This window comes from Bison bison, unplaced genomic scaffold, assembly GCF_000754665.1.
Source record: "Bison bison bison isolate TAMUID 2011002044 unplaced genomic scaffold, Bison_UMD1.0 scf7180017864364, whole genome shotgun sequence".
In the NCBI taxonomy this organism is placed as follows: Eukaryota; Metazoa; Chordata; class Mammalia; order Artiodactyla; family Bovidae; genus Bison; species Bison bison.
In genome coordinates, this window is record NW_011494936.1 from 5,305,864 (window position 1) to 5,322,804 (window position 16,941).

At 39.9% G+C, this 16,941-nt stretch overlaps 1 protein-coding gene across 1 annotated transcript in view; it reads right to left on the reverse strand.

Moving 5' to 3' along the window:
• Positions 1–10,768, reverse strand: part of CPVL (carboxypeptidase, vitellogenic-like) — a 105,901-nt gene extending 95,133 nt beyond the window's left edge. Inside the window, exons 1-2 of the mRNA XM_010855410.1 lie at positions 10,603–10,768; positions 2,903–3,021 (exon numbers count right to left, since the gene is read on the reverse strand). Of these exons, the coding sequence (XP_010853712.1) occupies positions 2,903–3,021; positions 10,603–10,768 (285 nt within the window). The remainder of the gene's footprint in view (positions 1–2,902; positions 3,022–10,602) is intronic.
• Positions 10,769–16,941: the final 6,173 nt, after the last annotated feature.

Sequence of the window (16,941 nt, forward strand, 5' to 3'; positions counted from 1 at the left end):
ACCCGGCAGTGGCAGGATTAGGAGAGCTGACCCCAAAAGCTGCACTCACCTCCTCAGTCCCCCATTCTAGCCTTCATCCTAGGTAAGTGCATGGGATAAAAGAACCACCTCCATCGGGGTTTGCCTGCTCTGGCTGTTTCTTTCTGGCAAAAGAAGTGTGAGTCACTTTGGGGTCAGGAACACTGAATCCAGGATAGTAGCCTGTAGGCTGAAACAATGATTTCTGAAGCATGGTCCACCTGCTAATCCTACAACTTGCTAGCCTCTCCTAGTTTATCAGTCAGAATCTCTGGGGAATTTGAAGATCATTCTTAGGTACAATAAAATAAAAGAACATATTGTGAATCACTAATCCAGGTAAATTTTTCAAGTATCCATTTTGCACAGAATAATGGCCTTCAGAGATGTACACATCCAAATCCCTAGAACATGTGAATATGTTAATTCTTAAGAAGAATAAGGTTGTAGATGGAACTAAGGTTGCTATTCAACTGACATTAAAATAGGGAGATATATCCTGGATTATCCAGGTGGGTCCAAAGTTATCCCAGGGTCCTTATATGAAGAGAGAGGCAAAATACAAGAGTAGGGAAGGTGATGAATAAGGAGTTGGCCAAAGTGATGCAATGTTCAAAGTATTCAGCTCACTAATACGGGCTGTAAAGACAGGAAAAGGAGCCATCGATTCAAAGAATGCCAGCAGCTCTAGAAACTGCACAAGACAAGGAAACCGATTCTCCCCTGTAGCCTCCAGAAGGACCGCAGCCCTGCCAACAACTTGACTTTAGGCCAGTGAGACCTGTATTGGACTTCTGATCTCTAGAACTATGAAATAATAAATCTGTGTTGTTTTAGTGACTAAATTTGTACAATGGCAATTGAAAACTCATACAACTGCTATTCATGATAAATGCCTGCATTTGCATATTATATAGATAGATATGATATCACAAACCATACAGTATGGTTTCTGAAAGGCATAAAGTTTAAGAGACTTCTAAGAACACAAGGAAATTTCCCACCTGTCAAAAATAGGTCATCTTTCTAAGCTTAATTTATACCAACTCCTCAATATCATTGTGCTGGATATTTGGATATTTTCTTGACCACTTCTGAAAATCCAGGCTCCACTTGGCTCCATGACATGGTAGGCAGACCTCAATGGGCCAGACTCCCTTGCCCTCTGGTTTTCAGTTGGGTTCCCCCAAGAGGGGTTCCAGCAGGAGTCTAGAGGACAGTCAAGTGCCAGCCTTGCACGTGTACACCCATGAGTTCAATTTAATTCAGTCTCTCAGTCATGTCCAAGTCTTTGTGACCCCATGGACTGCAGCACGCCAGGCTTCCCTTTCCATCACCAGCTCCTGGAACTTGCTCAAACTCATGTCCATCAAGTCAGTGATGCCATCCAACCATCTCATTCTCTGCCATCCCCTTCTCCTCCTGCCTTCAGTCTTTCCCAGCATCAGGGTCTTTTCCAGTGAGTCAGTTCTTCACATCAGGTAGCCAAAGTATTTGAGCTTCAGCTTCAGCATCAGTCCTTTCAGTGAATATTCAGGACTGATTTCCTTTATGATTGACTGATTTGATCTCCTTGCAGTCCAAGGGACTCTCAAGAGTCTTTTCCAACACCACAGTTCAAAAGCATCAATTCTTAGGGGCTCACCCATGAAAGTGAGCCCTTAAATTTTGTGCTTTAGGAACCTTACTTGCCTCACCCAAGAGTACAATGAGGAAGAAATAAGGGGTCCAGGAGAGGCCTCCCAGAGTGGTGACAGCCTGAAAACTACTATAAGCCCCAGCCACGAAGAACCTGGAATTCGTCACCATTTCTTACATGCCTTCTCCACACCCACCACACACCCACCTAATGAACAATCAGAGGCCATGGCTGAGAAAGCAGAAATGAAAAGTCAAGAAAACACAACCCCACAGTACCAAGAGAAGAAACTGTGTTTAAGCAATTTATGCAGTCATTACATATACAGTGCTGTTATATGCATACAATTTGCAAATTTTATGCAAAAATAAACACTACCCTCCACAGGGATAACTTTTTCTTTGTTTTCTCTGGCTTCTGAAGCAAACTCAATTTGGAAAATAAAAATAGAAAATTACCCTGTGGTGGGATAAGATTTATGTATTCATCTCAGTACCTCTTACAATAACCCCCAATAGTATCCATAAGCCTAAAGGGATTTGTCCCTTTAGGGTGTGACCTAAAAGCGCAGTGTGACCCTGAGTTGAGCTAAATGCAGCTGGTAAAGTACAAGGATATATGTCTGTATGAATGTGAGGTGAAGAGACCCCTCCTTGGAAGCCATCCTGGGTCACCAGTCTTTCCCAGCCCTCCCCTAATGGCCCACAGAGTGAGTTCAGTTCTCTCTCCTTTGTGTCCCCACAAAGTTCTACACAGTAAGTGGGTACTGGATGCACAAAGGAGTCTAAGAACAATAATCAGTACAGTAAAATCCACAGACAGAGCAGTCAATGCCTGACTAAATGTAGACAGGCTTAGACATGCATTACCTGTGAACTTCAGGAATCTCCCCACTCCTTGTCCTTCCTTGTTCCCCACCACCCATCCCTGCCCCCAAATATTTTTAGAATAAAGCAACAAAAAGATAGGAAGAAGATCCTGGCAGGAAGAGGATAGCAGCACTGATACTGTGAATAATGTTGCAAGGAATTTAAAAGTTGGACCTCCCCCGGTAACATTTGTTTCCTGCACATAAACAGGAAGACTACATGGAATCACTGGCACTTATTTTTAGGAAAAAAAAAATCTTAAAGATTAAAAAACACAAAAACACCCTTGGGTTGATTGTAGACCGACGTTTCCACCCGGAGCAAACAGTCAGCTCTTGAGCACCAGGGTCCTGTGCGGGCACTGCTATGGGCCTACCTTTGCCGGAAAGAACCAGAAGAAAATGTTGCTGTTGTAAGTCTTATTCACGGTGATGTAGCCAGAATAGCTCATCAAATTCCATCCTGGGAAAGGAGGTACCAAACTCAACTGTCTCCCTAGTGGGGGAAAAAATGTAAAAGGATTAGACAAAAAATAAATGCAGCACTGGCCATCTCCATCTTGGCCAGACTTCTCCCAGGGGCCAGGTCTGGAATCAGTGATCAGAAAGGCTACAGGGATTGCCATAAAGGTGTTTACTGCCCTGGCCAGGTCCACATATTCAACATTCACCTTTTAGCCAAGAAGAAAGTCAGCTATCCTCAACTCCACTCTAAAGTTAAATCAAGGTGTCACATTGGGCCACCTGGAAGCCAGGGCAGGATAAAGTCGCCTAATTCCAAACGGTGGGGGTGAGGGGTGCAAGGGAAATAACACAGTGAATGATCTCTCAGCCTGGGGCAGGCCTGAGTTCTCCATACTCTTCTGATGGTGAGAGCAAAGGGCCTGACACTTCCACTAAGGGAAATGAAGTGAGGCATGTGGGGAGTGGGGATAACTAGGGACAGCCAGGGAGGGTGGGGAGAGGCAGGCAGTGGGACTGCGGGTGATCGTGAGGCTACCCAGAGGGAGCCAAACAGGGCAGGGGAGAGATGTGAAAGGCACAGGTCCCGGTTTTCTTATGGCAGCAAAAGGACAGGGAGGGAGAAAGAGGTAACACTCAGATAGCTGAGGCCGCCCAAGAGTAAACAAAACCAAGAGAACTAATATTTCCAAGGCCGATATAGCAAGGGTTTTATATTATGTGGTATAATTATTACCTCCACTTTACAGATGAGAAAGCTAAAAGCATGGAGGGGTTAAGTAACTTGCCCAAGGTCACACGGCTAGTAAAAGAGGACTAAACCCAGCACTCAGGCTGCAGAGATAGCTCCTGCCCCTACCCTGCTATAAGGCATCTCAGCTAGAGAGTCAGTCAGAAGGTGTAGGCAGCAGGGAGTGGAGGGGGAAGCAGTGAGTAAGAAAGGAGTGGAGAAGGGACAGTAAACAGGTAGGAAGCAGGGGGTGGTGGTGAAGTCTGGGTGAAGAGGAGACCTTTAGGGGGAACAAAGGAAGTGTCCCTGCTAAAAATGGATCATTCAAGAATAGCTATTTAAGTCTGGGACTTACTAAGTTGGAGACTGGTTAGTAGAGAGTAGATAAGGAAGCTCCATCCAATCATGTGCTACCAACTAGAGATGCCTCCAGTGGGTTGCCGGAGCCCACGGGCCCTGGAATGCCGATTGACAGCGTCTCTTCCCAACTTGGTATTCAGTGACATCACTGATAGCGTGTGGTAAGCCATGGTGTAAATGTGGATATTGATCTGTCCACCCTGGACTTCATGTGAGGATCAAATGAAAGCATGCATGTGACCCCTGAGCACAGAGATGCACATAAAATAAGGGCTCGGGCAAAGAAAGGGGTGATTCTCATAAGCCCGTGGGCCACCCCAAGAACAGTCTAGAAGACTTTGCCTTTTCTGGACTCAGTGCAGTTCCCCCAGGAAAGATTAATTCAACCTCTCGATTCATACAAGTTTGCAGACATGTTGGGCGTGGGGCATATGCTTAGTTGCCACTGAGTTTAGCGTTAGGTAGTGATTATAGGCGGAGAAGGCAATGGCACCCCACTCTAGTACTCTTGCCGGGAAAATTCCATGGACGGAGGAGCCTGGTGGGCTGCTGTTTATGGAGTCGCACAGAGTCGGACAAAGTCGGACATGACTGAGCGACTTCACTTTCACTTTGTCTACCTCTTCCCCATTTTCTTCCCCATGAGATACATCCCTCCCAATCAAAAAAAAAAAAAAAAGGCAAAGACAAAAGAAAGATATTACAGAAAAGGGAGATGTTAGGGGAAAATAACGTGTACCTGCCCATTCCCATTCCCCCACCATTCCCTCTTCCCGTCTTTGCTTCCACTCTCATTTAGCCCAAAGAAAATCAACTCCAGGGCTGGGCAGTCTTTAAAACAATTCTTTTGGCCATTTTTTTGGAGATATAATTGACATACAACATGATACTGGTTTCAGATGTACAACATGATTGAATATTCATACACTATATGTTCTGTAAAGATCACCACAGTAAGTCTAGTTAACATCCATCACCCCCTACAGTTACAATTTTTATTCTTGTGATGAGGACTTTTAAGATTTACTCTCTTAGCAACTTTCAAATATGCAAGACAGTTTATTAACTGTTCTTACTACGACGTACATCCACAGCCCACATCCTATCTTTTGAAGTTGGAAGTTTGTACCTAAAACACTTTTGAAATATTTTTCACAAAACTATTAACCTTCTCAAAATCCAACAGAGACCCTTCCAAAAAAAAGAGAGTAGAGAACTGAAGACTGAGGGGTTGGGAATGAGTGAGAAGTGAATCCCAGAGGAGTAAATGGGCATTCAAGAAAGACAGAGAAAAATGAGAAAGGTCAGAGTAGAATGAGAAGAAGAGAAAACATAATAGAAAGGAGCAGGAGGGAATGGACTTCGGGAGATGGGTGACCGAATCAATTTATCTCTCTTGAGACCAGCACAACACGAGGTCCGCTGGCCTGCTCTGAAGATGACTCACATGCTTACTCAGTCCTCTCTTTCTGACCCTTTCTGAGCATCTCAAAGTTCTATCTCTGTTGCCTTGAACTGACGGGGGTATATTTTATACCTTCCTTTCTAGATCAGAGGCTATTGAAAGCAGGGAATTTGTGTTGCTTACCTTTGTACCCCCAGGGACACAGCATGCTGATTGAAACACTTAAGACATCCAATACATACTTGTTAATGAATAAATGTGAATTAACGAACTAAAACATGACACACTGGCAATGCACTCGGACTCGCTCATTTCTACAAAAACCTCCAAAGGCAGGCGGGCCTTATTAAGATCTTAGGAAATTCAGAAAAACTTTTCTCGGGCCCACAAAGAAGTGTTTCGCCTTGTTTTGAATTTTAAATTTCCTCTAACTATACCACTGCTGCTGCTAAGTTGCTTCAGTCGTGTTCGACTCTGTGCGACCTCATAGACGGCAGCCCACCAGGCTCCCCCATCCCTGGGATTCTCCAGGCAAGAACACTGCCACCGTAAAATGATTAAAAGTTCTTTCAAATAAATTGATTTTTTTTTTTTTTGGCATTTTCAAATGTCCCATTCATCCTTTCAGAATCTGTTAATAGAATGTGGAAAATAAACTCCCAAGATGTAGGAGTTTCTTTCTTCCTGGAACCATGACTCATAATACAAATGTTTGAAACAGTTGAAAAAAGGAAAAAGGTTTTCTTTGAAGCAGCTTCACTTCCTACATCTTACTGCGGTGACTGGTGCTTGTGATAGTAACACTTCCAATCCAAAAAGATTGGACCACGACCAAAGAAGGGCTTGAACCAGCTAATCAGGCACTCCATATTTGCAAAGACTTGCAACATCATCTGGGTGGACAGGATACTACCAGGCCATAATTTTTAATAAATTAAGACCCAATAGCAAAATATTCTTTAAAGTTTATGAAAAGGCAGTGTTTGGAAATACACTAAAATTGCCCCCCATATTAATTTTATTCATTTTGTTTCAGAGAGTGACAGTTTATTCTAGCTGCAGAGAAAGCAAACACACAGTTACAACTAACTACATAAAACTAAGCTAGTTAACTTGGAATTTAAAAGAAATTAAAATTTTCTGTGTCTTTTTGTGAACTACTGTTTATCTCAGAAATGTTTTGTTGCGATATTAAGACTCACATCCCTAAGATTTCAACAGACTTGATGCACAAAAGGGATTCAGGGGAGTGAGCTGACCATCTGTCCAGAGCTTCCTGAACTTTCAGTAAAGCGAATGAATAAAATTATATTTAATTATGCTGTCAGGGCTACATCTGAATACCCAGATGTACCAGATTTTGGATCAGCCATTTAAAATTCCATTCAAAGATTTTTGACTGTGTAACAGAACTTTAGAAAGTGATATTACACCGGATTTAATATTTTAAATGTTGTCACTTATCAGATGGTGATCTAACAGGATTGGCACAAAAGGATAGAAGATAAAACTATTTCCCTTGAAATCTTTCTTTACTACCGTTAACGTCCATAAGAGGGAAATGCTCATAGGCAAGAAATCCAGGAATGGGTGGGATGTGGATCTCGGGCAGATTTCTCTACATTCTCTGTACTGGGTTCTACCTGATGTACAATTCAAAGACACTTTCCCTTAATGCTGTTTAAGCTGTCTCCCTCTCTCAGGATGTGCAGGCTCTTTCTTACTTGTCCAAATCTTACCCTATATTTTCAAGTCTGGCCACACAGCACAGTGGTTCCTACCTTGTGTTGTGGGTCAGCAGTGTGTGTGTGTGTGTGTGTATGTACGCGCAGGTGTGCGTGCACACGTGTGCACGTGCTCAGCTGTGTCTGACTTTTTTCGACTCCATGGGCTATAGCCTGCCAGGCTCCTCTGCCCACAGAATTTTCCAGGCAAGAATACTGAAGTAGATTGCCATTTCCTATTCCAGGGAATCTTCCTGACCCAGGAATCATGAGTCAGCAGAGATAGGTTTTAACATCAGATCTGCCACTTACTAGCTTTACATAGCCCTGGGCAAGATACTTAATTTCTCTAGGCCTCAGTTTTCTCATCTATAAAATGGGAACAATAACTATTCATTCTTCATTAGGGTTGCTCTAAGGATTAAAAGAGATAATGTGTGTAAAGCATAATTTCTGGAACATAGTTAGGTCTCAAATTCAAATTCTACAAATATTTATTGAGTGCCTATTACATACAGGCACTGTGACAGGAACAGGGGATATAATTACTACTAAATGTTAGCTATTTATTTCTTACTACCACTGTTACTACTACTACTATTTTATACCTAGATTATGCCAACCAACAGGGATAGCTTCCTTCTAAAAATTTACAGCATATCTACCTCAAATGTAATCCTTTAGCACTTTAGAGTGCATTGCCTGATTCCTTCTTTCATGTGTGTGCATCTGGTTACTCCAGAAGAGGACAAGTTTTTTAAACAAAGGAAAATGAATTATAGTAGGCAAATTACAGAGCAGAAGGCAGAAAATTTGGATCTTGATCCCATCTCTGCTACTATTACCTGTGTCCTCTTGGGCAAGTCATGTGAAATATTTGAGTCTCAAGCTCCTCATCTGTGGATTCTAGGGTTTGGTGATGAGTATTTAACTCTGCTATGTGAATGAACATAATCTCAGTCATCAGTACCCATTTATTAAAGAAGCTAAAAGCAATGCATATGACTCAACTGGGTGGATTTAGAATAATGATAATTTGCCTCTTCATTTACGTCAAGTGACATCAGCCTATACCACTGGGCTGCCATATTTTCATGACTTTTCTACATCAAGCAAAATTGAGTCTTTTGAAAAAAGACTGCATTGCCTCATTATATTATTATTGACTATATTATCAAAGTTTTTCATTTTTTCTTACAAAAAAATATGATGAAACACAGAATCAATGCATATTTCAGGCAAAGATATATGAACAGAACTCAAATGCACCCATAAAAAGGGAAAATGTTTTGGCTTTAAATTAAAAAAAATGACAGTCGCTGGGAAGGCCCAGGGGGATGGTATGGGGAGGTTGGGAGGGAGGAGGGTTCAGGATGGGGAGCATGAAAAAAAAAAAAATAGAACTGGAAAAGAAAAGAAAGGGGAGGTATAAGAGGAAATCAATTGCTAAAAAAAAATAAAATAAAATAAAGAGAAAGTGACCACAGGAGGTCAAACCTCATTTATGAAACATCCCATTGTGGAGGAACCCCAACCCTAGCAGGCTTTATAAGTAAGGTCTCATTCAATGCCAAAAAGCCCCTATTTCTAGAATTAGGAAGAAAGACCTGTGGAAATTTCACAATGGAATATCTAGCCCCATGAGACTTTTTCTAAATCCAGAAGTCCTGACAGTAAACAAAAGACAATGAGAGAAGAAGAATCTTCAGTACAGTGTGAGGAGTTTACAGCAAAGACATCCACACCAACATACACACAGGCTGAGGTCATCCATCCTCCAGAAAGAAGATACAAAACAGATAAGCAACAGTATTAATGGTTAAACAAATGTTTGTAGAGGAAGACCCAGCATTTAAGAGAGTTGTTTTAGATCAAAAAAAATAAAAAAAAAAGAAAAAAAAAAAAATGACAGTCTATTGACTATGAGATCTCTTCAAATGAAGAAAAGTTGCTTTATTTTAAACTTCCATACATAGTATATGCATTTATTTTTTATCTTTAAAATGATCATTTCCCTAAAATTTCTAGTTTCAGTTCCACATGTCCACGAAATCTACCAGCATATCAGCTTCACAAGCATTAAGTCTGCCTTCCTACATGTGACTAGGGATAAAATCCAAAGCAAACACTAAGACCTCCATCTATGGATGCTCATCTCCAAGATATGCTCCACCAAGAGATGTCCCATCCCATCACCTTTCCCCTCTCTACTGGATCACTTTGTCATTATCTCCCACCTTCTTAATGACCCCACCTGACTCCATAACTCTCCTCAGCCACCACCCCATTTCTCTGCTTCCTTTCACACACAGCTCTTCAGGATAGCTGTCTATATACTATTTTATAGTTTAAGAGCATCGTGAAGTCCAGAAAGATTACATCATTTATCTTATACAGTGATTTCCCTAAGCATGAAGAAGCATTAAGAGTACAGGCAGGTCATAAATTTTAGACTCTGATGACACCAAATGACACCTTTTTGTACTAGTATTAGGACAATCTCTAAATAAAAGCCACCAGCGAATACAGGTATTTAGAGAGCAACTTACAGGTTACAAAGAGTTTTCATGTACTTTTTTTGATCTGATATTTTTAACATCTCTGTGACTTGGGTGAATTGTTTTATCTACATCTAATCAATGAGGAAAATGAGTCCTAAGACTCAGATAACTTCTCAGGCAAAGGGGCCAAGCACAATGGCTGTGAGCTTAGACTCTGGAATGAAGCTGTCTGGATGTAACCCTTGCATCTACCAGCTGGTGTCTGCATGACTGGCAAGTAACTTTATTTCTTTCTGCTTTAGTTATCTTCTGTGTAAAGAGGCTTAAATAGGTTGTTGAGATGCTTAAATGCTTTTATATCCAATGCTTGGAAGCAATAACTGACACAGAGTAAGTTCTAAGGTTATTATTAGCCCTATTAAATGACCAGGCTTCCCTGGTGGCTCAGAGGTTAAAGCATCTGCCTGCAATGCAGGAGACCTGGGTTCCATCCCTGGGTTGGGAAGATCCCCTGGAGAAGGAAATGGCAACCCACTCCAGTATTCTTGCCTGGAGAATCCCATGAATGGAGGAGCCCGGTGGATAGCCCACGGGGTCGAAAAGAGTCGGACATGACTGAGCGACTTCACTTTCACTTTCATTAAATGACCAGTTGTAGACAGGCACTATACTAGTTTTATAAATAGATATGTGGAGACTCAACTACTAGTTAATCTGACCCTGATGAACTTTCTTTTTAGCTCAAAACTCTGATACTATATGATATCAAATTGTTAATATATGAAATAAAACAATTGAGTAAAATATCATATTGTCTTTTGGATCCTGTGAGACATCTGCTAAAGCAACAACTGTTGAAAGTATACAGTTTCAGTGGTTTCAGATTTAAGCTTACCTTCTTCAAGTTTCCCAGTTTCAATATAAGGAGTCAGAAATAACCGCTGTCCTGGGTCTCCTTTACGTGGACTGGAAACATGGCCTTTTCTGTACAAGGAGCGAAACAGCCCATCAGCACCAGGGCTGAGCACCAACAAGACCAGCAAAAACAGTGCCTTCCACATGGCACCAACCGTTCCCTCTGGGCCTAGAATGAAAACAATAACTTTCCACAAATGAATCCAAACAGTAAATATTTACCAAACCCCTTTATATGCAAAACACTCATTTAGTCACTCAAAAAATACATATAAAGCTCTTTGCTAAGTACCTTGCTGCTGCTGCTGCTAAGTTAATTCAGTCGTGTCCGACTCTGTGCGACCCCATAGACGGCAGCCCACCACGCTCCCCTGTCCCTGGGATTCTCCAGGCAAGAACACTGGAGTGGGTTGTCATTTCCTTCTCCAATGCATGAAAGCGAAAAGTGAAAGTGAAGTTGCTCAGTTGTGTCCAACTCTTAGCAACCCCATGGACTGAAGCCTACCAGGCTCCTCTGTCTATGGGATTTCCCAGGCAAGAGTACTGGAGTGGGGTGCCATTGCCTTCTCTGGCTAGTACCTTAGATAAAGCCTAAATCAGGTCAACCCAGTCCTTGCTCATCCTGAAATTAACAGTCTAATGGAATGCTATTTAAGTGATTGGCAATATAACTAGAGCAACAACTTCTATTTCTAAAACTGTGGTCTGGAAAATAAATTCTATGAAGGATTACAGGAAGCATGAAGACAAAAGGGACTTCAAACAAATCACAAAGTGAGTGGGACGGACAGCCATCCACTCCAGGCAGAGGACTCAGAACATATTTCAGGACAGGAGAACCTAGGAAGGAAGGCCTTACCAAGGTAGAAGGTGAGTAAAAGGTGGGTGGAACTCAGTTAGGCAGGAGAAATGGGGTGGAAGTGCAAAGCTTGAGAAAAGGTGAGACCTGACTTGTCCATGGGTGTTTTGCAGGGAAATTTAAAATAATTAGAATAGATTTCTGGCCACCTTTTTATCCCTTACAAATCACTAAACTTTGCATTCAAAAACAAAAAAGAAAGAAAGAAGAGACAGAAGATCCTACAACCATTTACAGGCCCTTACCCCTATAGCAAGATGACCAGTGAACTCAAAAGTTAGACCTCACACTTTATTAATACAAAGCTTTTCAAGGATTTTCTAACCTGATGTTTGCTTGATAATAATAACATAAAAATGTGTGGTGAATTCCATAAACTTGAAAACATGTAAATTGTTTTTACAATGGGTATTTCCAATGTATTTTTAGCTGATCTGAACTTCCTGATAACTCAACCAGGAAAAGAAGGGTTATCATCATTAATCTTAGACACGGAAAATTTGACTCAAAGGAGTACCTTATCTACAGACATCAAAGCAGAGAAATCAGAGCTAGTATGCAGTCAGGGCTGGGCTGAGGATAAGGTGAGTCTGATGTAGATGTAAAGTGGGACCTTATATTGTTTTTTAATTTTGAAATTTTGTCCATCAAGAATTTCTTTGTTAATTTTGATTTTTTCAAGTATTGCATTAAATATTATTTATCTTGATTACTGAGTCTTTTGGCAGTCTTAGATTTTACATCCAAGGCAGGTGCCTCAATTGCTTCTGTTAATCCTGACTCTATTAAGTAATATGATTCTTGTACCAGTGCTATTAAATGACTCTGTACTACTGCTAGTCAAATACTCTGCTCCCTCAAATTCTGGATGCAAGAGAAATATACAATATAGGCAAATACAATGCTTGCCCTGATTGTTCAGTGCCTTAATATACCAAGTCATTGATATACCTTAAAAACATACAAGGTGTTGTAATCTATTAACCACATGCTAATCACAATCCAATTTAGCATAATAGGAAAATATTGGTTTTAGCAGGTTTAGAAAGGTTTTCAGCCACATTTCTCCAATAAGATAAAAGTTTATAATTATAATTTGATTGAATACATAACCTTTGTCAAGTCTTTCATGGTTAACTTAATAGAATTCCCCAGACTTAATGTAAACGAGCTCAACCAAATAGACCATGTACTTAAGAGTGGTTTTGTCTATTTACTATAATAAAGAACAAAATGACTTTAGAAACTGAAATTAGGTTCCCAAGAAGCCCAAGTATTATGACCACTATGGCACTGATAAAAGATTTTTTTTGAATTATAAGAACTTGTTATGCTAATGTTTTAATAAAAGCTACTTTCAAGGAATGCTTGAAGTCAACAATCTTACTCTCTAACTGGTTCATGGGGAAAAAATAAATCTGTGGTATTAAAAACATATTGGAAGGAGCTCTTCCATTAAGAGGCTTTTTCCTGCAGGCAGAAACAAGGAACTAATCATACCATCTAATTTCTCAATCATTCTGCTGTAAACATCCAGCTCCCTTTAATGGAAATCATTAATATTTAAATAACCAGGGTAGTTACAACTTCTTTTGTCAGCAAATGTTGACTCAAAGATGTTAAAGAAAGAAAGGTGAAATTGGTCTTGTTTTAACTGACAAAAATCTAACACACAAAAGAGAGAGTTGGGTCAACTTAGGAGCCTTCATTAACATTTAATCAAATAACTATTAGAGTCATGGTTTCCCATGTAGGTGAATTAAAAAAACAACATACTTCATTTCACTGTTTCATTTAATGGTCAGAGTTCCTGGACTGTGCTTAGCTGTCATCTCTCCTGATGAAAATGAAAGCCATATCATGAATGGAGTATTTTTTTTCTTCACATCTTTCACTAATGTATTTTGCCTATCCTAAATTAGCCAAAATCTTTTCATTTATTGAACATGTATTGAGTCCTTTCTAAACTAATAAACTCTGTATTGGAAGTTATTGCCTGCAGAGAGTGAAAAAATTATTAACCCTACACTCTATTATGTATCTACTTGAAGTGATATGAAAACATTGGTGCTATTTCCAGTTCAAATACATCTTACTGAAGGATACAGGCAAACCGCTCCTCTTAATAAATGTTCAGAAACATAATAAAATATATGCAAGTACAAAACAATATTGGCAGAATCAAATATGCTAAAGGTCAAAATCTGTGATTCACTATAACAGTCTAATTGCGTGTATGTGCTAAGTCACTTCAGTCGTGTTCGACTCTATGTGACCCTATGAACTATAGCCTGCTAGGCTCCTCTGTCCACGGGGATTCTCTAGGCAAGAATACTGACATGGGTTGCCATGCCCTCCTCCAGAGGATCTTTTCGACCCAGGGATTGAACCCACATCTCTTATGTTTCCTGCACTGGCAGGCAAGTTCTTTACCACTAGCGCCACCTGTGAAGCCCAAAACCTTCTTACTAAAAACCTTAAATATTACAACTGGAAGTCATGTGTATAAGATACAATTTTTTTATATCAACAAAGGTATTTATCACAGTATTATTTAGAATAATAAACTGTCAATAATGTAAACAATTTAAGATAAGTTACTGTACATCAAAAAATGGAATCATATAGAGCAATTAAAATGACTCTACTGAGAATGTTTTATAAAATATACTAAAATATTAGGTAAAAAAAGCAAGATATTAAATTGGGTGTATAGTCTATTGTCCTTATTTAATACTCATCAATAATTTCTAAATTTTCTATAATAATTAATCTTATAATTAGAAGAAAGTCATTTTTGATTTTGCTCTTTTATCAGTGAAGCAACTGGTAGGCATGGCTTGTTCCTTATTCCTTATTACTACCTGGTTATGACCTCTTGCGTTTCCTAGGAGTAAGAGTTCTGTTTGTCCTTTTAGAATAGGTTCTGCTCTCGCTAACATTCTGTGAAGATGTGTCCTGATCTCATACTGTCATAGAACCTCAGAGACTCAAAGTCTTTGTTGAATTAAAAGGCTCTGCATTAACATGAGATGCTGTTCTAATAATAATTACTCTGATTGCACTTATATCCAGTTCTGCCTGGGGTAGAGTCCATAACAAATGGGAATATAATTGGTTCTAAGCAAATAGCTGTTGAACTGATGGGTCTAAATAATGAATCATAATATGTTAGACATACAGGAGTAGTATATGTTCATAGGTCCAATCCCTTCATCTCACAGTCTAGACAACTGGAACTAGAGAATAAAATATGTTGTAAGCTGTTGAGCAGCAAAACCAAGACTCAAAGCCAGGATTCATTTATGGCCCTAAATCTAATCAGCTTTCCACTCGCCCATCTGTGGTTGTAATTATATATATTCAAATATTTTGACTCTTATCGTCTCAATAGATAGTAATGGTCTGCTACAGTCTAAATTCCTTTCGTTAAATGTTTAAAGCATGTAGTACAAATAAATAAATAAACAAATGAATAAACAGATACATGAACAAGTAAGTCTTTCCAGAGAAATTTGGGTTTTAGAAACGACTTGTACCAATCCAGGTTCTAACATGACTCATTCACTGAACCTTGGGTAAGACAATGACTTTTCTGGGTCCCAGTCAGTATGTTAAAACCAATGGTTAGATCTCCAGGAACTGTGAGAGTCAGCTGTTCAATGCAGCTATTATTCAAAATTAGAGTATAAAAGCTTTACCATTAAATATGTTATATTAAAACATAAGTGATAAATACTCAAAACTCATCACTACTTAACTATTTTACCATGTTTACTATGTTTTCTATCATCTATGCTCTGGAGCTATATTTTTCATATTTATCTAGTTGAAAGATTATATAATAGTTTGCTACTGTGCATTTCTTTCCACCTTGGTGTTGAGCAGCATCTCGTAGCTTGAAATCAGCCATGAAGGGAGTATTTATACAATAGAAACCAGCAAACAGCACAAATCAAGGCTTCCCTGGCCACCCTATCCCAGAGAACTCTGATATTCAACATTTATTACCTGCTCATGTGAGTCTCATGTTTCTTACTTGAAAACTGAGCTGGAAACTACTTTCTATCAACTCACATCCCAGTTCCAACGGAAATGATCAGAAGAGACAAAAAGGGAAAATCCTGCCAAGCTGTCATCTGTGTGTAGAAGCAATCAGTTAATACGCTCAGATAGGCAAGGCTTTGAGAAAAGAAATCCGAGAAAGCCACCGGAAAGTGTGTGTTCTACCAGTGAAAAGAAGAATTAGAAACAAAAACTCCAGAATGAGGACAAAGAGCAAACATGTTAAGTAGCCCTAAGTCTTCTTCTCTCCTTCCCATTTCTGCATTTTACATTATAGGTTATTCCAAAGGATAAAATTCGTTCATATAATAAATGTCATAGCTGCAATTAAAATATTTATTTGGAGTCCTCTCACATATTTAATTGGAGAAGGCAATGGCACCCCACTTCAGTACTCTTGCCTGGAAAATCCCATGGGTGGAGGAGCCTGGTGGGCTGCAGTCCATGGGGTCGCTAAGAGTCAGATACGACTGAGCGACTTCACTTTCACTCTTCACTTTCATGCATTGGAGAAAGAAATGGCAACCCACTCTAGTGTTCTTGCCTGGACAATCCCAGGGACGGGGGAGCCTGGTGGGCTTCCATCTATGGGGTCGCACAGAGTTGGACATGACTAAAGCGACTTAGCAGCAGCAGCAGATATTTAACTGCCTTGAGTACCCCCAAAACAAGAAAAACATTACCCCAGACAAACAAACAAAAAACAGGACAACTAGTAACAGACGTTTCCATGAAATTTGCAATTAAAGAAAGGTACATAAAAGTGGTCCCCCTATTAAAAAGGATTCAGTCACCTCTCAAGATTATTCAGGCATATCCAAAGCATTTGAATCTTGAAGGGCTATTATGTAACCCTGAATTAAATACCAACCCAAATCCCAAATCTAGCTATTTTTTGCTAAGGATTTCCATGAAAACAAATGGTAAAAGAAAACCTTTATTTCAAAGGATACAGTATTCGTTTTCCTTGAAGCATCATTTCAATTTCTAAAATTGATATTTGAAGCACTGTTTCCCCAGAGGACATAGTACCTGACATACAGGGTGACGGGCAAGCTTTTGCTGAAGGGGCCCTGAGACTTACGTGCCTATCTCCTTTCCACAGGCTCCCCGTCTGGCATCAGACAGTGGTGTCTAATCTTGCTAATTGAATTAGTCATCCCTATCTCTGCCACCATATCCTTGGGCTCACAGGAAAGGGAGACAAACTCAAGTTATGTGGCAGGTAGTGAACGAAAAGAATTAGGAAGAGGAGGAAATAAAACTATCTGACACTGTAGTAGGGAGCTTTACTTTGAAATCTCATGCTAACCAGAAGGAAAATTTGAATGGAGGTAGGAAGTGAAAGTAGCCAGTGTCCCAAAACGTTAATAATAGTTTGGAAACAGGAAGGCC